At 37.0% G+C, this 27,595-nt stretch overlaps 1 protein-coding gene across 5 annotated transcripts in view; it reads right to left on the bottom strand.

Moving 5' to 3' along the window:
* Positions 1-256: 256 nt before the first annotated feature.
* LOC132400500 (nuclear receptor coactivator 7-like) overlaps positions 257-27,595 on the bottom strand; it is a 124,265-nt gene continuing 96,926 nt past the window's right edge. For 4 of the 5 annotated variants that reach the window (XM_059981506.1, XM_059981505.1, XM_059981504.1 and 1 more), the window contains exons 11-16: positions 21,561-21,708; positions 5,784-5,909; positions 5,549-5,701; positions 5,339-5,434; positions 2,938-3,011; positions 257-1,889 (exon numbers count right to left, since the gene is read on the bottom strand). In XM_059981506.1, coding sequence (XP_059837489.1) covers positions 1,754-1,889; positions 2,938-3,011; positions 5,339-5,434; positions 5,549-5,701; positions 5,784-5,909; positions 21,561-21,708 — 733 coding nt within the window. In that variant the 3' untranslated portion in view covers positions 257-1,753. Of the gene's footprint in view, positions 1,890-2,937; positions 3,012-5,338; positions 5,435-5,548; positions 5,702-5,783; positions 5,910-7,324; positions 7,809-21,560; positions 21,709-27,595 lie in introns of those variants that run through there. The other variant, XM_059981508.1, reaches the window with a different exon arrangement.

Raw genomic sequence — 27,595 nt, 5'->3', positions numbered from 1 at the left:
TGATATAGGCAAAGATAAACACAAAAAAGTCTGCGGATGCTGGAAATCCAAAGCAACACACACAAAATGCTGGAGGAACTCAGCAGCTCAGGCAGCATCTGTGGAAAAGAATAGCTTGTCAATGTTTCAGGCAGAGACCCTTCTTCAGACAAGAATAGGTGGTTTTCACAAGATAGGATTTGAATAAAAAGTTCTAAGATTATCATCAGCAATTAGATATCATCAGTTTCTTTCCTCCCAATTTATCTTCCAAACATCTATTTCACAATGTTCTTAAGTACACAGATTTATTCAATTTACTGCAAGTCTTTTGTTCTTAACAACATTCACAGATACAGAATTCAGATACAATTTTGATTGTTCTGACAATACAGGTATAATGTATTAAATACAATATGATTTTTAAGCTATTTAACATATCAAATGCTAAACTTAAAAAAAATGGTGAAACCTTTTAGTGCTCAGTTCAGATATTTTTTAAACAGCACCACAAAAACAAATATGCAGAAATATTATAGAAAATTTTAACTTTGTATATTCTTTATTTCTTCAATTTTGGTGATACAAGTAGAAATGGCACCTATAGAAACCAAAAAATGATGCTTCTTTGATATTCCAATTATCTACTCCAGGACAGGAAAGAAATCAAACTTGTTTAACATATTGAAGTGTTTTAAGCTTTCCTGAAGTATTATAATATGCTTAATGATTAATGAAAATAATCCAGAAATGAAAGTACATTTTCACATCCTTTGTTGTGCAAAATGAACTTGTAATTCAAAATGGAGAACAATGTAAAAAAAAGTTTACACATTCAAATTGTATTTGGTGCCATAAACTACCATTTCTTTCAAAGTGCTCTAATATTCTTCATGTGCATTTAGGTTCCCTTGGTACCCTCAAGACACTGGAATGTTCAAATGAATGCAAAAATGCATACAGAATTAAGAATATTACATAATCTTTCTGCTAACTGTAAACAAATATTCACACCATGGCGTTCAGTGCCTGCACCGATATAAAACCATCCCTAAACGAAAGGATACAACATCCATTGTAACTAAAAATAAAAGTTAATATACTGTACTATAGCATTTAAATGGTCCTGGCTTAACTGCAATTCTTTTCTTCCGTAACTATTAACTCTTCAACAATTTTTCCCCACCTACTGGCAAAACCACCAAACGCTCTTAGAGGATATTGAATATTCCAGTTGGACTTTAAGCAATGTGATAAAAACAATTTAAAAAAATCAGAAAAGCAAATGAGTATTTAAAAATGTCTTCGACATGCATTGTCACTGAAGGTTTAAATATTAAATATCCTCTTAAGTTGAAAAGCACTGCCTTGCACCCTGGCTTTGGCTGTACTCAGTTTATTGCCAGCCATTCTTCGACTAGCATACAGCATTTGGAAGAAGCTACGTCTGTCATAGCAAAAGTATTGTTTTGCTCTCCCTTTTCAACCAAATACAGTTCCGCTAAAAAGACTTTGCCAACTCAGCTGGTTTCCTTCAGCATGTGGTAATTCCAAGCAAGTTGACAGAATGGAAAGAAGTTGTTGCCTCTCTGGAAAGCTGAGCCCTGTGATCTCCTTTGTAATTCAGATTGAGAAGTGTAGCTCAAGCATTCGGAAACATGCTCATTTACAGTAAATTGTGAGCACTGGACACAATATAAGGCAGCTAGCAGTGGAATCATAACATCCAATGGACTGGAAAACAGAACCAAGTGGACTACTGAATCAGGCTAACTTATACAAAAGTCCACACTTCAAGATCTTGCACAATGAAGTCTTCTTTTTTTGAAAGTGTTTCATTGTTAAACGTACTGCATGAATTGCTTCGGCCGTGATATAAGTCTGCGTCTAGCCACAAGCCAAAATGGCCACTGAAATACAGAATATTAAAATTATTGGATTATTAGAATATAAAGTACTTATCAACAAATTCATCATCATGTTTGTGTTTACTTCTCAAATTTACAGTTAAAGTTGATCCTTGGTTTCTTAATTAAAAACAATAGTTCATTAGTAATAGGAAGCATTGTTCTTATGAGGAGGTAATGCAGATCTAAGTCTAAGGAAATGTTTTCCACCTTACCAAGTGTAACTACCTTGAGTTAGTTCAGTCTATTCAATGGAGTTCTCAAAAAAGGATCATCTTCTAGCTCTAGAATCTTTAATAGAGTATAATGCACAAGGAATTTTCCAATTCGCATTATTCATATACAGTTGAACATGAGATATTTCACAAACGTACATTGTGGGCAGCACAGTAATGCAGTGGTTAGCACAACGGTTTACAGTACAGATGACACAGGTTCAATTCCCACCACTGCCTGTAAGGAGTTTGTAATTTTTCCCTGTGACTGTGTAAGTTTCCTCCTATAGTCCAAAGATGTACCGTTTGGTGAGTTAATTGGACATTGTAAATTATCCTGTGATTAGGCTCAGATTAAAATCAGGGGATTGCTGGGCTAAGGGCCAGAAGGGCCCATTCTGCACTATGTCACAATAAATAAATATTGCGCAGTTTAAAAAAAATGCTAAATGGATATAATTATAAGATACTTTGGCAAGGGTAAAATTTATCTCAGGATACCACCTTAAGAGTTTGAAAAATCAGTTCAATTTTTCCTCCTTGGAAAGACCATTTCTGCATCTACTATATTAAAATATTCCACAACATTATATGACACCATCTGACAAAATTCAGTCAATAACGAACTAACATGGCTCATTCATACATTGTAGCAGCCCCCACGTGCTGTTCTCCTTCTACAACTGTCCACTGGGATATTACAATAGCCTTATTTTAATATGAAATGTACATAAGCAAGCAAATAAGCAGAAGCAAATGTACATATTTTATACTAATTTGCAGGGAAATATGCAAGAAATAACATGAAACAATAATATTATATTGTGAAAACATACCTTCCTCCACCTAGTTCTAACGAGTCTTTATCTCCTTTAATGAAATACGAATTTTCTCCACTCCACCTAAATATCTATTAAATAAAAAACTATATTATTCTTATATTCAAATTACTTCACAGATTAGAACAGGAAGATTTTCTACTATGGAACTTGTATTCTGTTTCACAAATCCATTACATATATTAATTCAATTTCTAAATGTAGGAAACATGCTTAATTTGAACACATACTGTAACTATGACATGAAGGTTGGTAGAGTTGTGGAAAGTGTAGAAGGCTGTCATACGTTACAACGGGACATTGAAAGGATGCAAAACAGGGATGAGAAGTAGCAGATGGAGTTCAACCTGGAAAAGTGTGAAGTGATTCATTTTGGAAGGTTGAAATTGAATGGCAGGATTCTTATTAGTGTGGGGGAAACAGAGGGATTTTGGGGTTCATGTCTATAGATCCCTCAAAGATAATAAGGTTGTTAAGAAAGTGTATGGTGTGTTGGCCTTCATTAGTTGGCGGGTTAAGTTCAAGAGTTGTGAAATAATGTTGCAGCTCTATAAAACCCTCATTAGAATACACTTTATAATTACTGTATCTCAATGAAAAAAAACTTGCAATTTTCCTCTCAGATGAAAAACCAAGTATCAAACCAGCCAATCTAGTATTTTAAAACATTTTTCTTTGAATGTTTTTCCAACAACGGCCCCAAAACAGCTTTTGATTCAGCAATTTAACATAGCATCATATAAGCCTATATCACAAATCATAAGCATATTTCCAAGCTAAAAACAAAATTGCCTGAAATTGTACACAGAAAATGCTGGCATTTGCTCTAAAATGATTAGGGTAATTCAATACCATTCTAGTTGTGAATAGAAACATATGACAATCTGCAATATTTCAACTGTTTCCCAGTTATTATTCTGGAAGATCTACCAGCTGAAGAAGTTCTAGGTTATACATGGTGCGGATTTAGCAACTCCATTAATTTCGGAGTGCAATGATACAGTGGAAACATACAAGTGTCTGGTAAAATGCCTCAAGTTTGCATCCATCATTAAGAATGCTCACCACCCAGAACATGCTTTCTTCTCATTATTACCATCAGGGAGGAAGTACAGAAGCCTGAAGACACACTCGACATTTTAGGAACAGCTTCTTCCCTCCGCCATCAGATTTCTGAATAGTCAACGAACCCATGAACATGACCTTACTATTTTTCTCTCTTTTTGCACTACTCTTCGTAACTTATTGTAACGTAAAGCAATTGTTTATATATAGCTTTATACTGGTGCCGCAAAACAAGCTTCAAATACTTGCCAGTGATAATAAACCTGATTCTGATTCAAATCTACAAATTTATTTTGTTCAGCTAATTTAAATGTATTTAATTTCCTAATTCTTTCATTTTATTTTTACTAGAAACATATGTAATCATTGAATATTTAATAGCATGTTTAATTTTTAATAGCTTTTGCATGTTTAAGAACACCAAAGACATTTGTAGATATTAAAGGTGTTTAATAATATCAGAAGAATGCTAAGAGTAGGCTAATCAGCCTGTTAAGGATGCTCTGCCATTCGCCAGGATCATGTGTGATCTTTTTCTCAAAATCTTTGTCATGCCTAAGACTCATACATCTATTATTATTATTCAAAAATGTCTCAACCTGTCAGAATGATTGATTGAGTACACGTCCATTTTGGACAAATTTAAAAGATTCATTGTTCTCTGATATATAAAAAAAACTCCCAATTCAGTCCAACATAGCCTAGCATTTATTTTAACACTTAAAGTCCTTAATCTAGACTCTCTGAGCAGGGGAAGGATGCATCCCACATCTACACTGCGAAGTCTTCTTAACACTTCCTCAATAAGATTACCTTTCATTCTTCTAAACTCTTTAGAACAGAGGTTTAGCCTACTTAATCTCATCTTGCATGGCAAGTCTACCATTCCGGGAACCAGTCCAGCAAACATAGCCTGCACTCCCTCTATAACAAGTATGGTCTTGTTAAGGAATGGGGATCAACATTGAAAAACAAATTCCCTTGCAAAAAGTGCCAACATACCACTTAATTTTCTAACTGCCTGCTGCACCTCTTTTAAAGACTTCTACACGTCTTTTAGTATTTCCCAATCAATTATTATCAGAAGGTAGAAGACACTTCTGTTTTTCTACAGAAGTGAATAATGACAATTTCCCACATTGTTAAAGCCTTTCTGTGTGATTTAAAATGGCTTCCAACCAGCTTCACTGAGAACAAAGTAGAAAGGCTGCAAGTGGTGAGATGCTGTGAAGAAGTTCCAGACTAATTTTTCTTTGAGACTTTCTGGCAATTTGTCAGTTCTACCCAATTTTCTTTTTTTTATTTAAAAAAAAAACAGCATGATAATAGATACCTTGAACTGTGGATTAAATGTGTACAGAAAGGTTTCTCCTGTACCAAAACAATGGTCACTTAATCTGAAAGGGTGCGATGCCAAAGCTCCAAATATCTGCAAAAAGAAAAAAAAATGATAGCTCACAAATTTACACACACCAATTCTAAAAATTATCCAGCAAATTATGCACCGTTGATTTGATGTTTAAGATTATTTCAAGTTGTTTACCTGATTATCCATGTCTTTGACAACTAAGAGAACTGGGGAATCGATAACAGCCAAACTACGGTAAAGTGTTCTTAAACTTGTTCCATGGACAGCTGTGCTGTACATAAGGCGCCAAGCGTATCCCTGTGTTCTTGCAGGAAGATGCAGCATAAGCTATGTTGATAAAAGCATTTCATTAGCAGGTTTCTCAATCTACTAAAGATTACAACCACAAGAAAGTGTTTCGTATATTTACCTTCTCAATGTGGAAACTCTCAAGCAGTTCACTGGGGTCTGTAAGTACAGGCTGAAGATCTTCTATCTCTTCTTCATAAAAACTACTAATGCTCTGGCGTCGTTTTGCTTCCTCAATAGTGATGATCTGGAAAACCAATTTCACAATCTTGAACACTTTTCAAAATTTTCATTTTTATTTTATTCAGTGATAGAGCACAAAGTAGGCCCTTCAACCCAGGCCACGCAACCCTCCTCCCCAAACAAACTTGATTAACTCTAAAATTCTAATTTAACTCTAACTTGGTCAATTTACATGACCAAGTAACTTATTCATTATGTTTTGGGACTGGGGGAAGAAACCGGAGGAGCCAGGGAAACCCATGCATTCCAAAGGGAGGACATACAGACTCCTTACAGAATGGCACCGGAATCAAACTGCAAACTCCAGAATGTCCCGAATTGTAAAAACATCACGCTAACCACAACACTACCATTTCTCCAACACTCCAGTTTCCTATCGCCAATTTGCTATTTAATATTTTCAACTTTTACAAGACGTATTTTGCCTTTGGAATAATGCCTCTTCACAATGAATTTGTGGCATGCTTGGGAAAGAGGCAAAAATATCCAGAATGAATCAGTGTTCTCAGAAAAGAGCAGAAATACCAAACAGAAATAGTATACCTCAAGAGGGGATTTAACATTTTTTCACCTAGTTCTGATTGAATTTATGCAAATGTTTTCTTAAAACCAATGTTCACACTGAGCCAAAAAAAACTATGCTAAAAGTTGCACATTTGCAACCGAGTTTCAAATTATATGAAAAAAATCAGATATCTCCAATTTATTTTATTACAGCAGAATTAATATAAATTAAAAGATCCAGAAACAAAATTATGGTTACATGCTTCAATTTCTATTGACAGTTCAGAACAAGTGGAGAAAAAGTTCAAAACTTTGTGATTTCCCGCTTTTAGCATTTCAATTTGATAAGGCAATTCAAATAACATTTTTTCTGTATTAGATTAAGTTTAAAAACCAGATTTTCATGCTATTTTCTAAATCTTTATCACTTAAGGTACTGCCTCAATACACATGTACATCTAAAACTCAATAATTTTATTTTTAACATTTAAAAATGTAGAATATTTTTACAGCACATAATCATCATATTTAAAATTTCTATAGGTTCGCTTCATTAAAAATATCACTTACAAGATTAGCATAATATACTACAATGAATTTAAAAACATCAATGTAAGCAAGAAAAAAAGAATTGCTTCTAAGAAGCTTAAAATTCACTAGCAGAAAACAAAATAGCATATGTGGATATGAATTTTTTTTATAAACCTTATAGTACTTGTAATATTCCAAATATAATTTTTTGTGTAAAATACTGTAAATATCTATAAGTCTAAGACAATTGAAATGCTTACATGACAAAGGAAAACTAGTATGTCAAATTGAAAATACATAATTGACAGTAAAATTACAAAAATGCTTTAGGTACAAACTTATTTAAAAGCCCTATAGTGAATCAATTGAGAAAATACAACTGACCTGTACAAAAGATCCATCATCTCCCTTTGCTCTGAATAAAATCTGAATATTAGCTCTTTTTTTTAAACCCCTCATTTCTCCAGCTTAGTCCGCTCAAAGTTCTGGCACAGCAGTTGAAAATCCATGTGAAGAACTGTTAACATCCTTATCACTTATGAAAGGCTTGCTTCTTTGCTTTACTGTACTTGATTGGCTATTGTGAGCTAATTTACATTTTACATAGTAACTTTCGTTTTTTCTGAAACCAAAACTGGCACATAGCCAAGTTTCCTATTTCGCCTACTCAAAGTAATGCATGCACGCTTTAATCAAAAAAAGATCTCTCAGTTCAAACATTATTACTTTTATTGGATTTCATATAGAGGAAGCAAAATTTAAAATAATTGTTTCTTTTTAAGTTAATAATTACAAATTGAATAATTTCAAAGTTACCACAGCAGATTCAATTCTGCTTAGCCCAGTTTTAGAATAAAAAACATCCTATACCAGGCAAAAATCAGCCATTAATTTGAACAAAATTAAAGAGTGCTTTATTCAAATCCTGATCTGATTAATGGCAGATGAAGCAGCCAAGTCATCAGAGGGAGGTCTTGTTCTTTGATTGGTTTCTCTGTAGGCAATGTTCAACCGGAAGGTGAACATGTAGTCTTCACTTCTACTGAGTGGAAGTGGTACAGGATAAAATCAAGATGAAGGGGTAGAAGAAACTCACTGCTAGCTGGCCTAATTTCAGTCACATAAAAAACATGTTACAGGAGTGGCAGAGTACTTAACTGCCAATATCAAACTTGGATGGTATTTCCAGGATGTGCATGCCATTTTAGCTTGGGAAGCCTGCACTTAAATCAGTTGGTGAAAAATGACATCTCTCACTAAGCACCATTCAAGAGGAAATGCTTTCTTTCTCCATTCTTTTTTCGACTATTTGTTATGCAAGTGGGGATGGGGGAGGAGTAAAGGAACGTACAGCCCAAAAAAATATTTTGTTCACCTCCTTTTGTTCATTCACAAAGACTTTTCACGATTATGCCCTTTCTGGTGTCCTACTTGCATTGCCTTCTCAATCCTTCCAAAGTTAGCATTGGTGCAAGTAAGGCCACAAAGTTAAAACTTACATTGTGAAGTCCATCCAAACTGATACACACTAGACCCGATCTGTACAGATCAAGAGAAATGCAGAAAGTAGAACCCTCCAGTATTATTTTCAACTTCACTGATGTCTTTAACTCCATCAGTTAGGAGGGACTGTCAAACAGCCTCTCAAGTTCAACTATTCAGAAGAAAATGCATCTATAATGAAATTTCAAGTCATGGTCCTTCCAAGCTAGCTTGCGTGAAGTCAAACAAGACTACATACTGCCTGTCACTTTTAATGCCTTATCACTGCAATGTATCACTCTTCCAAGCTGATCTTTAAGAACTAATGACAAGCTGTTCAACCTACAGCAACTAAATGCCAAACAAGGCCACCCCAACCATGGCAGAGCTAAAATAAGTAGATGATGCGTGTGTTGGTGCACCAAGACATCACTGACACATTTATCAAAGCACACTCAAGGACTGGCCTTGTATTCAAAAAGAAATGGGTCCTGTTATCCACCTGCCACCTCTATGCAATGCTTCTCTGACAATGAAAGTTTATAGTGAGATACAGAAAAAACCCACTACTGCTCTTATCCCCAGAGCCACCTCTCAGTGACAACAGAATTCACGATTACTTTTAAAGCACCAGTACAGCACCAGTAAGCAAGAATGTCTGAAGATCAAGATCTGAGACCTGGTACAAAACAGTGATCTCTGCCCTTTTATATATTCTAAGAACTGGAATGTGTATAGAATATATTGACAATATTCCCTACCAACATAGAAAGAGACGGAAAAGATTCACAACAGACTGAGGAAAATATTCAAGGCTGCTTTTAAAAAAATGCAACACCCAAGTGCATTCTGGAAATCTCCAGCCCATAACCTCTCATAATGGAGAAGGAGCAGTTGCAGGATATCGAAAATGGAGCCTATACATTGGGCATACAGCGATACTGTGTAGTTGACAAGAAGCTACCACCTCCCAAAGTACAGATCTACCCTATCAGGTGCTTTTTGCCTCATCTGTAGGAATGTCTGTAATACCCACATTAGCCTCATTAGCAATTATCAGTACCCACAAATCTAGTAGAAGCAAATCATTCTTGAACTTACTGGACTGCCTTAAAAGGAACCAAATACTCATTCCAAATTATAACCAGGAAGAGTACCCAATCAAGACCAAAATACGTTAGTGCAATAAAATATTTTTAGTAGTATCTTAAAGGAGGTCATAGTGGTAAATATGGCAACTGGGGTGTTTTATAATCTAAAGACTGAAAAATTTGCTAAATATCAAAGCTAGTGTAAAAAAAAACCGAATTATTAACTTCCATTAGTCAGTGAAAGGACTATTTTGAAGAAACTGTGTGTATTAGATCTGATGCTAGTTCTATTAATCAATTCTTATCAGTGCTATATAATTTGACTCAAGAAATTATACAAAGAAACTGCAGATAATGGAAAGCTGAAATAGAAGAAGAAAGTAGCCTCAGTACTGCAGCAAGTTAGGCAGCATCTTTAGAAAGAAAAACACAAAACATTTCAGATCCAAGACCCTGTCCCAGAACTGAGAAAGAGGAAAAAAACAATTTAGTGTTGAGAAGGAGATAAATCTGGGTGTGTTCAGTTTGGAACTATATAGAACAACACTGAAAAACATGAATATTCTTGTCATATCTTCTCAGCTTGAATGATATGTTATTGAATCGCCAGTACTCATTGCTCTAAAAACATTCTTGCTTCTTCCATTATTATCACAAAAATCTTAAGTTTCATTTTCCAGATGGTAAATTCCTAACAGTGAGTCAGAACAGAACTGGAGCACAACCAATTCCTTCTCACCATTTCCAACACTGAAATATGCAGCATATTAGAGCCAGCAAAACCCCCAAAGTTTTCCAGTTAAAAGTCGATGAAATCAGGTAAGGTCAGTAAAATAGATAGCTGGATAAATGACAAAATTATCTTCATGACATGAAACTTTGCTTGCCATTGATTGAAACTCCAGCATCAGAAATTTGATTACCACATCCGAGTTTCAATACATTTGCTTTTGTAATGAATCCTCCATAGCTCCCTAATTAATTCTACAGAGAACATAAAAATCCTTAAGGCAACTGGGAAAAGCAATTAAATAATTAAATTTCCCTGTTAGTGTATAATTTCATTCTTCTTACAAGAGGCTATTCATCTCATAGTCCTTCAAACACTCATCGATCCCATTCCCAATTACTTCCCAAAAGCTTATTCTCTCACACATGCACAATCCCCCATTCCAAATTCTCCTGCTTCGCAGCTATACCAGGATCAACTGAATTGAATCGAATCGAATTGATTTCTTACATCCTTCACGTACGTCAGGAGTAAAAATCTTTTATGTTACGTCTCTGTCTAAATATGCAATGTGCAATTTACAGTACTTCGTAATAAATAGTATGTTCAACCAGTTAATTTAACCAAGAAATATAATTGCATCAACGTGAATTAATCAAAGTGATGGCCTGGTGGAAGAAGTTGTCCTGGAACATGTTCGTCCTGGCTTTTATGCTGCGGTACCATTTCCTGGATAGTAGCAGCTGGAACAGTTTGTTAGGGGTGACGCTCGTCCCCAATGATCCTCTGGGGCCCTTTTTATGCACCCATCTCTGTAAATATCTTGAGTACCCGCCCTGGGATGCCGTCCGGTCCTGTAGCCTTGCAACTGTCCAGTCATTGGGAACACCTGGGTATTTCAGCCTCAGAGATGACCAAGGCAGGAGTTGCTTCCGCAGCTCTCCTCAGGGACTCAGTGTTGGCGACAATGAACTGAGTGTAAAAAAGATTTAGCTCATCTGGGAGAGAGGCAGCATTTTTGGCAGCACCACTGAATTTAGCTTTGAGGTCTGTGAATGGTGTTGTTGGTAGAGAGAGTTGTGTCTGGACCTTGTCCCTGTATTGTCGTTTCACTGCTTTAATAATTTTGCATAGATTGTAGCTGCATTTCTTGAGTTCCCAATCAATTAATTAACTTAACTACCAGCATGACCTTGGAATATTGATAGAAACCAGAGCAGCCAAACCAAACTACATGCATACACAGGGTAAATGCGTAAACTCCATACAGACACCACCAAAGGCCAGGCTCATATTCATGTCCCAGGAGTGTATCAACAATGCTATGTGCTGAAAATATCCTGCATCCATGATCAAAAATATCATGCAGTTTTAAGTGGGGTATCTCTAGAATGAATGTCAGTTGGTACACTTGGACCACTCCTTCCTTTTCTTCCAAAACTGAAATGGGATCTTAAACATCCATACATGCATGGTCACCTTCAATTAAAATCATGTCCATCACAAATTAATCAACCAAGATTAAATGTTCAAGTGCAAGGAAGGTGCTTGATCAGAATCTGCCGAATTTGGGAGGTTTGGATGCTCTAAGGCAAACCAGTAGCAATTAATGCCTTCAGGATATGATCCCACATTTACCCTGATATCTGTAAACAATTAGAGGTTTGAATAACCTCTATGAGAAGCAGTGTTTCTCCAGAAAAAGTGACTCTGAGAGTTTCTCCAGTTGCTACAGATTAACATGCTCAAAAGTGCAAAGCAGGGGAGGGTTACTGGAAATATGTAGTGAATGAAATGGCATCAGTATAGGACTGGCTGATGTACAGTACTATGCAAAAGTCTTATAATATAGTATATATATTAGTAGCTGGGGTGTCTAAGACATTTGCACAGTACTGTAGTAATTTTATGTATTGCACTGTACTGCTGCAACAAAAAAAAACTAATTTTGTGACATATGTGTGATGATAAACCTGATTCTGATATGGGTCTCTTTTGTTGACTAAGAGGTGGAAGGGAGAGTTGGAGAAAGGGGAAAGGGGAGGGGAGAGGGAAGCACCAAAGAGACAGTCTGTAATGACCAATAACCAATTGTTTGGAATCAAAAGGCCTTGCCTGATGTCTCAGGGCTGGGTGAGTCTGCACCCACACTAGACTCCTGCTTCGGTCACCCCTTCTCTGCCACCTGACCCACGCCTCTCCTGTGACACTCCATCCTTGCCATTTCCAACATCCTTTGCTCCGACCAATTACAGTACCCTAGCTATCTATATATCTAATCTATCTATATCAAAATATATCTATCTCTTTAAGACTTGCACAGTACTGTAAATGGATGCTTGATGAAGAATGTAGATTTAACAGAGCCTATTTTCATGCTGAATGGCCTCATAAATAGCTCAAAATACTTCCTGAAGGACAAACAGGATCCCATGCATTTTTAGGCCGATTATTTCTTCTCCAAGCAACATCACTGAGATTATTTTATTTAGTAAATGCTGCTTTACAGTTCAATGGAAAAATAGCTATTGCATTTCCTACATTGCACAAGTGACTATGCTTTGAAAAGGAGGTAGACTGAAGTTAAATCAGATTAATCTAGGGAAGAAAATTGAACAAGCTTGGTTAATTTTCTCCAACTGAAACAATCTAGTGATATTTAGAAAAACCCTTTGTCAGCAGGAGTCTAATAACTAAAACATCAGTGGCATAGAAACAAATGAAGTAATTTCCAATGGAAACTGGCTTTTTAGATCAAACAAGGGCCTTAACCCAAAATGTCAAGTACATTTCCCTAAATATCACCTGACCTGCTGAGCTCCCACTGCATTTTATGTATGTGCCCTGTATTTCAGTAGACAATAGCCAATAGTAGGCCATTTGGCCCTTCGAGCCAGCACCGCCATTCACTGTGATCATGGCTGATCTTCCACATTCAGTACCTCGTTCCTGCCTTCTCTCCATATCCCTTGACTCTGCTATCTTTAAGAGCTCTATCTAACTCTTTCTTGAAAGCGTCCAGAGAATTGGCTTCCACTGCCTTCTGAGGCAGAGCATTCCACAGATCCACACCTTTCTGGGTGAACAAGTTTTTCCTCAACTCCATTCTAAATGGCCTACCCCTTATTCTTAAACTGTGGCCCCTGATTCTGGATTCCCCCAACATTGGGGCATGTTTCCTGCCTCTAGCGTGTCCAATCCCTTAATAATCTCATATGTTTCAATCAGATCCCCTCTCATCCTTCTAACTTCCAGTGTATACAAGCCCAGTTGCTCTAATCTTTCAACATATGATAGTCCCGCCATCCCAGGAATTAACCTCGTGAAGCTACGCTGCACTCTTTTAATAGCAAGAATATCCTTCCTCAAATTTGGAGACCAAAACTGCAACACAATACTCCAGGTGTGGTCTTCACCAGGGCCCTGTACAACTGCAGAAGGACCTCTTTGCTCCTATACTCAACTCCCCTTGTTATGAAGGCCAACATGCCATTAGCTTTCTTCACTGCCTGCTGTACCTGCATGCGTACTTTATTTCATGTCCTGAAATATTTATTTTCATCAGATGAACAGATTGTGTTAAATGGATGCACTACATTTAGACAGATAGTTTAAATTTACACAAGACTGCAAAAATAGAATAACTATTGACTTAATCTCCTATCCTAAAGAGAAAACAAAAAAAATACAAGGACATACTTGTGTCTTGAATTGGTCAAAGGAAAATGAACAGGCCCAAAGTACAATATTCAAAAAGAATTTTTTTGTTTAAAAAATGCCCAATGTAACCAAAACAGCTGAATTTTGTTGATGTAGATATAATAAAGCATGAAGAGAACCAAAAGAACCCAGTTTCTTCTGTGGTTTATCAATACCGGGTACTGAGTTGGGGGAAGAACCAGGGGAACTCCAAAAAAAGCATCAGGCGGACAAAAACCAGGCCAGAAGTATAAATTGTTGATGGCAATTCTTTTCTCATGGAAAGATTTACAAGGCAAAGAGTGATTACTGAAGCTCTGTAGCTCTTTAATTATACTTCTTAGCTTTACGTTTTTGGCCTGTTTTCACAAGAATCAAAATCATTCCCCCTTCCCATTTAATTGTAATCATAAGTTTATGATTACATATGCCATAATAATAGAGTAACACACACAAAATGCTGAAGGGACTAAGCAAGTCGGACAGCACCTGCAGAGTGGAATAAGCAGTTGACATTCTGGGCTAGGACCCTTCTTCAGGATTGCCATTATAACATTCTCATTTTTGAGCCAGGTAGTCTCGTATTCAATGTTGAATTTGGGGCTTTATTACATAAACTAAGATATCCAAGGAAATTCTACAATATCAAACATGGAACTAGTTGGTCATTTGCCTCTTCTGGCCCAATTCATAACTTATCACTATCATGGTAGATCATCCACTTGTTCCTATCTTCTCCCCTAATGCATTAAAAAACGTATCTACCTTTTTTCTTGAATATACTTCATACTTTGCTTCCTGTGGTAGAGAATTCCACAGGTGCACCACTCTTTGGATGAAGAATTTTCTCCTGATCTTCCTTTATCCTGAAGCTGTAACCACAATTCTAAATTCTTCCACTGAGAACATATTCCCCTTATTTAGGCTGTTGTGTCCTGTTAGAATTAGAATCCCTCTAACACTTAAGTGCTACAAAAAAAGCCCTAACTGATGCAAGGTCTCTTTGTACTTCATTCTTATCAACCAACTAGAGCCTTGTTGTGGTATCCTCCACAATAAGTACATCTTCCTCTATATGGAGACCAGTATGCAGCCGAGAAGACCAGCATGCCTTCAGGGTTCTGGGATTTCATAGCTCCAGAAGCTGGCGGATTCGAGGTTGTCGCCTCCGCAGGAAATAGTTGTATAATGGGAGACGGAAGATCGAAAGCAGCCAACTGGCTGCTGGTTATGTACCCAGAGACCCGAGTTCTTTGGGCACAGAACGGGAAAAAGCGAGGAAACAAACTTTTAATATCGCAAATCAGCAAGTTGTTTGTTATGTCTCCCCTCTCGCTGTGTAACAGGGACATCTCTTTTCCCTAACTGGGGGGGGGGGGGTGAGAGGGAGAGAGAGGGAGGGGGGGAGAGAGAGAGAGAGAGAGAGAGAGAGAGAGGGGAAGAGGGAGATTGTGTACCAGTGGTATGTTGAATTACCAGGTGAATGAGTAGTCTTTGGGGTACTGCAAGTCTGTGTCTTTATTGACACTTAGTTGCAGCCTTCAGTGCTTGGTGAGGAGTGCCGATGCTTTTTTATTGCTAGTGGAGGACGGGGAGTTGTCACATTGCTGCTGCTTATGCATGGGGGGGGGGGGAGAGCTGGGGGCCTTTGGGGTTCTAACATTTAACTGTCATTCATTCTTCAGGGAACTCCTCTGATTCCTCTGACATTAAATGTATCGTTGCAAGCACAGATACTTCAATCAGCCGCCCAGCTAGGCTCTATAAAATTACATTGAATGATTGTTGGTCTTACAATCAAAACTAAGGTCCTGAACACTTGCTTTCAGTGACTGATGCACAAAGAGACCCAGGTCTTAGCGCATCTTCCCATTTTGCAGTCTAATATAATTCAAATAATAATTTGTCTGTTTTTAGAACCAAAGTGGATAAGCTCATGCATCAACATTAAACTATAATGGCTATGCATTTACTGACTCACATTCTCTCTTTGTATCTGTCTCACAACATGCACTTGCCTCTAATTTGTGTCTTCTTCAAACTAAGGCATTATATTTAGTTCCCACAGCCAAAGGACTGATCTCAGACACTTCATTTTCTGGCAATTCTGTAAGCCTCTTCTTTTGATTTATTCTTATGTTTAACTGCTTTCAAAAGCCACAGGTCGAACCCCTTTACCTGATTTAGTTTTTGTCAAGAGAGGAATGATTATTTGTAATTCATCAACAGACTCAAGTATTATTTACCCCTGATTCACCATTAACCCATTTTGTAAAATTCCCTAATCAATACCACCAGTTTGTACCGTTTTCCCCACAATTTCTTTCAGGTTTAGAACCCCAATCATCAGGCAATGTCTTTTGTGGTTACTAATATACCACTATATACGTGACGAATCTGCATACAGAAGGGAGATTGAAAATCTGTCTGCGTGGTGCTACAATAACAACCTCTTACTCAATGCCAACAAGACCCAGGAGCTGATTATTGACTTCAGGAGAAGAAAATCAGAGGTCCATCAGCCAGTCCTCATCAGAGAATCAAAGGCGGAGAGGGTCAGCAACTTTAAATTCCTCAGTGTTATCATTTCAGAGGACCTGTCCTGGGCCCAGTTTGTAAGAGCAATTGGAAACAAAACACTGCAGCGGCTCTACTTCCTTAGGAGTTTGTGAAGATTTGGCATGACATGTAAAACACTGACAAATCTCTATAGAAATGAGGTGGAGAGTATATTGATGGGCTGCATCACAGCCTGGTAGGGAAACACCAATGCCCTTGAATGGAAAATCCTACAGAAGGTAGAGGATACAACCCAGTTCATCACGGGTAAAACCCTTCCCACTATTGAGCACATCTGCATGGGGCATTGTCACAGGAAAGTAGTATTCATCATCAGGGACCCACCCTACCATCACCCAGGTCATGCTCTCTTTGCGCTGCTGCTGCCAACAGGTAGGTGGTACAGGAGCCCCAGGGCTCACACCACCAGGTTCAGGAACAGTTATTGCCCCTCAACCATTAGGCTCTTGAACCAAAGGGAATAACTTCACTGCAATTGCCCCATCATTGAAAATGTTCCCATAACCAATGGACACACTTAAGGATTCTTCATCTCATGTTCCCGAAATTTATTGCTTATTTAAATATTATCACTTTTTTTACTTTTGTATTTGTATTTGCACTGTTTGTTGTCTTTTGTACACTGGTTGAATATGGAAGTTGGCGCTGTCTTTCATTGATCCTAATAGTTATTATTCTATTATGGATTTGTTAAGTGTGCCCACAAGAAAATCAATCTCAGGCTGCATATGGTGGCATATAAGTATTTTGATAATAAATTTACTTTGGACTTTGTTAATAATTTATTATTCATGCCTGTTACGCTCTGTGGTACAATTTGGAGAACAGCTAGGATTTCCACTAGACCTCTGGCTAGCTTTTATGCAAACTATCAAACTAGATTATTCTCCCTGCTATTTCTGAAGCTCAGTGAGTAAACAGGTACAGTGAGTAAATTGCTATATCTATACACTAACAACTATAGTCCAAGCTTTATAACAAGTATTTTACATTCATATACAAATTATTATGAAGTATTACAAATTCAGAACTTAATGTCAGAAACAAAAACAATGGTGTACATCTATACAATGACAAACTATTATCAATGTTAAGTAAAGTCAGTGTCATGGAACTTGCTTTAAATATATGGTAAGTCCAATGTGGCAAGCAACTTGGTGCAAAAGGTACTCCATGAATTGAAAAAGCGTTTTGCTTTTAACTCCACTGGGTCTTTCACGAAGGCTTGCATCTGCATATTAAATGCCATACTTGTTTTAAAAAAAGAGTTCTGAGTATATGTTAATTGTTGATGGTCAATCATCAATCTTTCCAGCATTGAATTTATTTTCTTAACTTTGTTTTCTTTTTCACTTTGATTTCTTTCCATATCCAACATGATAGCAAACATCCTCTCAATAATTTATCACTTTTCACAATCCACAAACCTCACTGGTTTGAAAAAGACTATTGTTCATACTTTCTGCCAGTAAGAACAAATATGCTTTGGGCTAAAGGGTATTGGAAACACTCACACAGGCAAACCATGACTTGTCCTGTCTGAACCAGAAGGCTCATTCACCTTGCTCGTCCAGAAATTTGAAAATGTAAATTTATTTATTGAGAAGCAAAATTATATTAAAAAAAATTCTAAAGATTGCAATCTGTGTTTTCTGCATTTGCAAATAAAACTTTAATTTTAATTGGAATTTCACTGTAAATTTAAGGTTGACATAGATATATAGTTGAAAGGTAATGAGGACTGTGGGGAACTGGAACAGAAGAGGAAGATCTGAAGTCAGCATGGATGAACCAAATATGAAAGATCTGCTGGCCTACTCCTGTACCTATTTTCTTGCGCTCATTTGAACAACAGTCAGTATTGTTGTGACTGTGAATGAAGTCACAGTAGAGATGCTGAAGCTCTGATACAGAAGTCTTTATTTTGCATAACAAGTAGACATTATTCTGGAGACACTCTCAGTGAAGACTCACAAACCCAAAGGTATATACCCTTAAGATCAAAGGTGACAGTAAGCAATTCAACACATTTTCAATAGTTACAAAGACATTGTTTACTTCAGTAGTTTGGGTTGACAAATGGTTCCTTTGAGATATATAGTGGAAGCACATCATAACTGATAAGACACCTCTGAAGGTCCAAATGCCTTTAGAAGAAATGAATTAACACGAATATTCTAAACTTCTTGATGACAGAGAGCCGGACACCCAAAATTAATATTGCCGGAGCTGTCTGAGTATGGAAATATGGTAAGTACTCAAAAGCCATTGATTGCCTATATCTGTTTGCTGATGTGGGCCAAATCCAAGGTGGTAATGAATCAGTATACAGGAAGAAGACTGAAATTTTGGCTGAGTGGTGTCATAACAACAACTTCTCATTCCCATGTCAGCAAGACTGATTGTAGACTTAAGGAGAGGGAAACCAGAGGTCCATGAGCCAGTCCTCATCGGAGGATGAGGTAGAAAGAGTTTGCAATTTTAAATTCTTGGGTGTCACTATTTCAGAGGATCTGACCTGGACCAAGTACATAAATGCAATTGTGAGGAAAGTGCAACAGTGCCTCTACTTCCTTAGGAGTCAGCGGAGATCCGGCATGACATCTAAAATTTTGACAAACTTCTCTAGTTGTGTAATGGAGAGCGTATTGACTGGCTGTATCATAGCCTGATTTTGAAACAGCAATGCCTTTGAATGGAAAATTCTACAAAAGGCAATGAATTCAGTCCAACATGTTACAGGTTAAGTCCTCCCAACCATTGAGCACATCTGCATGAAATGCTGTCATCAAAGATCCCCACTACCCAGGCCATACTCTATTCTCATGGCTACCATTAGGTAAAGGGTAGAAGAGCCTCATGACCTGCACCACCAGGTTCAAAGTCAAGTACTGCCCCTCAACCAGCAGGCTATTGAATAAAAGGGAATAATTACACTCCCTTGCCCCATCATTGAGATGTTTCCCACAACCAATGATCTCACATTAAGGACTCTATCTCATTATCTCAATTCTCTTTATTTATTGTTATTTATTTATATTTGCATTTGCACAGTCTGTTGTCTTCTGTGCTCTGGTTGACCTTTCATTGATCCTGTTATCGTTACTATTCTGTAGATTTGCTGAGTATGCCCACAGGAAAATGAATCTTGTGGTTTTATGGTTACATATAGGTACTTTGATAATAAAATTTACTTTTAATTTTTGAACTATGACCATGTTTGATATGCTAAGTTGCGACATCTGCCTGGTCAGCCAACTTGCACTCAATTCACACAATCCCATTGACCTAATGATTGGCTCTTACATTTGCCATCTCTTCATCTATGAAGCAGCCTGGATTTTTTAAACTTCAATTTACTGTTTGTCACAAAAAAAACTGAAGGCTAATTGCAAGTGTAAGAGGTTTCTTCTTTTATGAACTTAAGTACATTTACACTAAGAACTGAAGTCTGGTTCTTGTTTGAATTAATATCTACTATATTCACAGAACTCCAGAATACTCCCTAATATAACTATAGAAAGGTGTACTTATATAAAACCATTCTCCCTCTTCTCCACTTCCTTTGAGCATTTTATATCAGTCGTTATACACAATTTCTATCTCACCTAAATTTCAAACATTTTATTAATGTTTTTTCAAATGCATCAATTGCCATTAGTTCAAGACTCTAACATCTGAATATCATTTATTGTAGCTACTTTTTGAAAACAAAATTCTGTGACTAAATAATTTATCCAATTAAAATGGCAGTGACTATTAAATGGGAAATTTCAACAATTTTCTCCAGAGAGTTACACAGAACTAGAAATTACATCCATTAAAGGACAGAGACTCAGCAGATCTGAACTTGCTAAATATAACTATTTGGAACAGTACAAGTCAGTGCAGAAGCCTAATATGATAACATGAGAACAGGCTTAGGTTTGTTTTAAAACTGTTCTCCCTTTTTGGATGTCCCCCACAAGCTTGATTTAACTTTCATCAAACTTTTCTTTTCCTATCAAGCACATATACTTTATTGTAATATTAACTGCTAATTTAGATTATTCCACCCTGCTTCATATTATTAGATTGCCCATTTACCTCTAAAAGTGCTTAATTACAGCTTAAGGGAAGTTCCACCTCCTCTCTGTTTTCTGTAATCGGCATCTTAACCACACAGAAATGTGAATGAAAGGCTAGAGGTTACTATCAGTAACTTCGGAGTATGATTTGCATCCAGATCATTAAAGGTCAATAAGTAGCTAAACCACAAGGAAAGTGATAGCTTAGCCTTTATTTCGAGAGACTTTAAATACAGGAATATGGAAGTTTTAATGCAATTGTACAGTCCATTAATGGAACCACACTTGGAGTACAGGGTACAGTTTATCCTTACTTAAGAGAGGATATAAATGCCACAAAGGGAACAGAGCAAATCTTTGGTTCTGTGGATGGCAAATTTGCCATTTGAGGAGAGATTGAGTGGACTGGGATTGGATTCTTAGGCTATCAGTGAATGAGAGGAGATCTCAGCAGAACAAACAGGATCACTCAAGATTTGAACAGGCTAGATGCAGGAGGGATAATTTCCTCGGACCTGGGAATCAAACACTAGTGGTCAGTTTCAGAATGAATACTAAACCATTAAAAATTGAAAGTATGAGAAATTTCTTCACTCAGAGGGTGGTGAGTCTTTGGAACTCTTCATCCCAAAAGCACTTGAAAGGAAAGATGTTATGTTTACTCAAAACAGGTACTAAATAGATTTCTGGGAATCAAGGAAATCATGAGATATGTGGATGTGAACTACAAGATCAGTCTTGACCTTAATAAATGGTTGAACACGCTTGAAGGCTTAGACTTCCAACCCCTGCTCCCATTTCTAATATTCGTTTATTCTACAGTTATCAAATTAATTCAAAGTTGGATAACCTGGCTCCAATCTTAAGTCCTCAAGATTTGCTCATATTTCCAAATGTATTTACCATACATTAACAAATAAAACTTCCAATACTTGGATGCACGAGTGTTAAAAGTAACTAACATAACTTACCTCCCAACTTTTAGGAACTGGGTCACTGAAGAAATTGTCTATCACTTCCAATTCATCCTTTTCCACCACCACAAATCCTTGGTCTTTAGCATCTTTCCCATATACTTCAGGTGACCACTGAACAAAGAATGCATACAGATGATCTACCCTGGATAGCAGAATAAAACAGGAAGAGGGGTGGAATGAAGAAGAATCTTTTATTGAAGGTTACAACAAAAATGTATACTATTGATTTTAAATGCTTTTTAGTTATATTTTTACAATAAAACGGAAAATAACCCTTGAGAAGCTGAAAACAATAAAATTAGTAATGTTTTGACGCAAATGAATTGCAACGCTGGCTACACCCACATGCACATTTAGATCTATCCTGTGAAGCAGTCAGAGCCTCAATTAGAGTGCAAAGTTTAGCACTGGAAATAAAATTCTAAGTAATTTTCACAAAAATAGAAACACCACATTTCAACATGAATAGTTATCTATCATGCAATGTGAATATTAAAGGTAAAAGTTAACAAAACTACCAGTATTTAAATTTCAATGTGCAGCCCGACGTTAGTATGAACTGTTATTACAGGTTGCCTGGACCATGCATGCTCAATTCTGTTTACTGTTTTGACAGCACGTCTTAAATTAGATACCAGTTGCATTCTTATTTCAGTACTTCGGTTTCCCTTGCAGAAACGTTTCAATTTTTGTCATTGCCTCCCTTCCATGTATTACACTGCACAATTAAGATACACAGAACCTTACTTATGTCGTAACATTTTTCTTCTTCACAAGGTGATTCTCATGAATAAAAATAAATTTATTTTTATTTTAAATAATATATACAAATAATATATTTAAATTCAATTTTTGTATAAAGTTTGGAAATTACACCAATATGCTACCATTATAATGAATGTGCATGCTACTGGAAGTCTGAAATTGCTGTTGTGGTAATTAATTTACAGTAAAATGGGACAATATTTTTGTACTTGGACTTTATACACATCTATTTATGCTCATTTTTGGTATCTCAATAGCTACTGAGGCCAGTTGTTACCGTCAATCTTCAATTGCTCTTAAGCTTTGGTGACATGGATTCTAGAGTTCTGTAGTCACTTTAAAATCAAGTAAGGACAGCAAGATTTCCTTTCCTGAAGGATTTTAGTGAGCCAGATGGGTTTTCAGTCACTGTCACGTTTTCAATTCCACATTATTAAAACTCAATTTACATTTGTGTAGCTGCTATATTTTTAACCCTTAAATGCAACAATTTTAAAAACTCATCCTTTCTAGGCAAAATACTTTACTTTTCTTCTTCTCCATCCGCCATTCTGCCAATCACGTTATTTAAAAGATGTCCTTTTTGCTGATGTGTGTGTCATAGAGACAACACAGAGATTTCAGATCTCTATTTCAGTGCTTCCTCCAGATTTGAACCAAACTTGCAGTAAATTGCTTGTTTGTGGTTTCAGCCAATTTAGAATTATTCTAATTAGAACCCAAGTTAAGCGAAAACTGATGAAGCTATTGGTATGATCACTAGTACAACATGTACATTCCCCTCTTATACTGGCTGAATTTTCCTTTTCTCTTTCATGCTTAAATAATGTGTTACTATCTTGCTTGGTATTTTTGCATTGCCAGGGCCAGCTTTTTGTCCATTTTTATTTATTCACTGATAGAAGGTGGATGCCCTGACCTGAACTAGCAATTACTGCCTTCAAATGAGGCAGTTAAAAATCAAGCAAACATTGATAGCTTCATCTACTACTTTTCTTTCATTTTCTAGGCCCTTTTTTCTCTAATGATTACTGCAAATACTGTGTTTTGATATTATGATTATACATCTCTCCATTCTTTGCCATTTTTTTGCATATTTGAGGGTGCTGCACAAAGTACTTTGCTGAATAATGGAGCACAAATACTAACTGATAAATCTCAAGAAGAATTCACAACAACATGTTGGAGGACAAGAAAATAACTTTGTTTCGTTACAGCATTATTCTAAAGACCCAGGCTTCAGAAGAACTTAAGGAGATAATGAAGTCTGCACAAAGCTACCAAGAGATGTGGGGGAAATTAACACTAACAACAGCCATGAGGTGAATCGTCACAAAAATTTGGTAAGGAGACTAGCTTGCAACTTACTTCATAAAAGATGCTAAATCTGGAAAAGGTAATAATAATAAAAGACATTACTGAACTATGAGCAGAGTTGAAGATTATATGGGATAGCAGGACTAACATAATAAAATCATTAACTACAGCTGTAATATGCTGCCACCTTTCCATACACGAGCTGCAAAAGATGAGACTTTTGAAACATATTCAGAAATATCCTTTGTATATCCTGACACTGTAGAAATTAATTTATGAAAGTCAATGAACATGAATGCTTGCTCAAAATTGTGTCAGAGGTTAACATGCTAAAGTCATCTGAGAAAATCCACCCTATTTTTCATTTTAACATGGGTAGACAGCCAACCAGTTCATGCAGAAAGGATGGTTCATTTAATTGCAATAATGAGGCAATTTTTTGCAATTTAACAGTCAGTCAGTCGTACTCCATTTAATGCAAACCGGTGGGAAGGGTTGAAACTATGACTCAAGTGACTTAACTGCAGAATGTGAGACAGAGCATTTGAGTCATGGCCAAGTAAAACAACCCTTCATCGCTTACACATCCCTTTATCTCCCCAGGGTTTATCCCATCCTCTCCCCACACAAAAAAAAAATCATTCAAAAGTGAGCTGTCTAGCAGAAAGACCTACAACTGTCAGACCTGCAAGATGGAACCTCACTTAGAAAGAGCATCTGTAGACCACTTCACTGACAATCTCATTCTCAACATAACAATAGCCAGCCCTCCCTCCATCCATCCATCCACCCAAACACACTTACAGGTTCAAATCCAGTATAGACAATACAAATGTCACAAAATGCTCTTCCAGTGGCACACACAATCCACAACCTAACTGCTGAACAGTTTCAAAATGTTCAAATGAGTCACAAAGACAGGTTTATAATCAAGACTCCATTTGCTTTTGAAATTCAATCATGATTTAGTATTTTTTACTTGCCAATGGTTTTCTGAACTAAAATCATTTAACCTATGTTTCAACTACCCTGAAGTCTTGATATTGAGCAACGTCACTGCATTTTTAATGTAATTCCGTAGTCAAATAACGTGCTGGCCAAGTTCTGAATCAGTATTTTCCAAGTCAACATTCCACGCCACTCTTCCTACTACATTTAATTAACACATTATTAGCCAGAGCATTCAAGTGTCCATTAGTAGTTCAGAACTTTCATCCCTTTCAATAAACTTTGCTGCAGATCATAGGAGAATTTCAGTTTCGGAAATAAATTTATGGAGGAGGATACTAACCCATTCCAAGACTAAGCTGTCAGCTCCTCAGTGAAAGTTCCTGTATTCCACGATGTCACCTATTTCAGTACCTTGGGATCCATTTGCTCATAATGTGGCATTAAGGTATTTACTACTGCCTTTATGTTTAACATTTTCTAAAATAGACTACAGAAAGGGAAAGGATCACATCCTGCTGGTACATCACAGATAGGAGAAAAAAGGAGAAAAAAGATCTGAGGATGCTCAAATACTCTTTCTCTAAGGCATTCAAATAAGTGACAGAAACACACCAACAGAATGAAAGTGCTAATAATTCAAATTTAGCAATATGTTTTTAAAAAATGTATGCTTTTTCATTTAAAAAACATTGAAATATTGTGAACAGTCAGAATTAAATTCAATTGTGCCAGTTTGCTGTTAAGTATCAGACACTTAATGAACTGACACACACAAAATACTGGAGGAACTCAGCAGGCCAGGCAGCATCTATGGAAAAGAGTACAGTCAACAGTCTGGGAAGACACTCTTCTTTAGAACTGAAAAGTAAGGGGGAAAAGCCAGAATGTAAAGGCTTGGGGAGGGGAAGGAGGATAGCTAGAAGGTGATAGGTAAAGCCAGGTGGGTGAGAAAGGCAAAGGGCTGGAGAACTAGGAATCTGAGAGAGTACAGTAGGAGAAAGGGAAGGAGGAAGGCGACCAGGAGGAAGTGGTAGGCAGGTGAAAAGAGATGAGATGCCAGAATGTTAGTAGAAGAAGAGGGGAGAGAGAGGGTCTCATCCTGAAACATTGACTATACTCTTTTCTATAGATGCTGCCTAGCCTGCTGAGTTCCTCCAGCATTTTCTGTGTGCTGCTTGGATTTCCAGCATTTGCAGATTTTCTCGTTGGTAATGAACTGACACCAAAGCCACCTTAAATAGCCATAAGAAGAGTCCCCTCTATACCAACATTAAAAAAAAGCAAAGTAGAAAAGTTATCAATGGAAGACAGTTATCTGCAACAGAAGTGTTTTAGATGCTGCATTTCATAGCAATTATTGGCAATGTGATTATTGATTTTATCAATACAAACATATCCAATCCCTTAACAATCTTTTCAATCAATAGAAAATTAAATAAAATACAAGCATTAAATATATATTACAAAAACTTATTTTTGATACAGTTAATTTTAACAAGAGAAAAAGATGGTACTTACTCTCTAACACTATAACCAAGGCCCATTTTCTGGAGTTCAAATGAATATAGAGAAGCTACTGAAGTTTTAACACAGTCACAGCAAAGTACATTCAACAAAGTCCACAATGTGGCTTCACTGGTTGAACCACTTAGATAACTTCTGAACCATTGCCAGTACATTCACATTTTACGAGCCTATTAGAAGTTGCTTATTAATCAAAGTTGTCTGCCAATGTTCAGAAGACCACAGAACCTTGATAAAACTGCAATGTTGGTCTGATTTCAAGCACGTACTCAACTAAGCTGCTGCTAAGTTAGTTTTGGCAAATACAGTGGCATGCAAAAGTTTGGGCACCCCGGTCAAAACTTCTGCTACTGTGAATAGTTAAGTGAGCAGAAAATGAACTGATCTCCAAAAGTCATAAAGTTAAAGTTAAAACATTCTTTTCAACATTTTAAGCAAGTTTAGTGTATTATTTATGTTTTGTACAATTTTAGAGTGGGGGAAAAAAGGAAAGGAACACCAGGCAAATGTTTGGGCACCCCAAGAGAGTTGAGCTCTCAGATAACTTTTACCAAGGTCTCAGACCTTAATTATCTTGTTAGGGCTATGGCTTGTTCACAGTCATTGTTAGGAAAGGCCAGGTGATGCAAATTTCAAAGCTTTATAAATACCCTGACTCCTCAAACCTTGTCCCAACAATCAGCAGCCATGGGCTCCTCTAAGCAGTTGCCTAGCACTCTGAAAATTAAAATAAATGATGTCCACAAAGCAAGAGAAGGCTATAAGAAGATAGCAAAGCGTTTTCAGGTAGCCGTTTCCTTAGTTCGTAATGTACTTAAGAAATGGCAGTTAACAGGAACGGTGGAGGTCAAGTTGAGGTCTGGAAGACCAAGAAAATTTTCCCGAGAGAACTGCTCGTAGGATTGCTAGAAAGGCAAATCAAAACTCCTGTTTGACTGCAGAAGGCCTTCAGGAAGATTTAGTAGACTCTGGAGTGGTGGTGCACTGTTCTACTATGCAGCGACACCTGCGCAAATATAACCTTCACAGTAGAAACATCAGAAGAAAACCTTTCCTGCGTCCTCATCACAAAATTCAGCGTCAGAAGTTTGCAAAGGAACATCTAAACAAGCCTGATGTATTGTGGAAACAAGTCCTGTGGACTGATGAAGTTAAAATAGAATTTTTGGCCACAATGAGCAAAGGTATGTTTGGAGAAAAAAGGGTGCAGAATTTCATGAAAAGAACACCTCTCCAACTGTTAAGCACAGGGGTGGATCGATCATGCTTTGGGCTTGTGTTGCAGCCAGTGATACAGGGAACATTTCACTGGTAGAGGGAAGAATGAATTCAATTAAATACCAGCAAATTCTGGAAGCAAACATCACACCACCTGTAAAAAAAAAGCTGAAGGTGAAAAGAGGATGGCTTCTACAACAGGATAATGAACAGGATAATGATCCTAAACACACCTGAAAATCCACAATGGACTA

The sequence above is a fragment of the Hypanus sabinus genome, chromosome 10 (genome assembly GCF_030144855.1).
Source record: "Hypanus sabinus isolate sHypSab1 chromosome 10, sHypSab1.hap1, whole genome shotgun sequence".
NCBI lineage: Eukaryota > Metazoa > Chordata > Chondrichthyes > Myliobatiformes > Dasyatidae > Hypanus > Hypanus sabinus.
The sequence above is the reverse complement of the archived record's forward strand: the minus strand, read 5'-3'. Positions and strand labels throughout refer to the sequence as shown.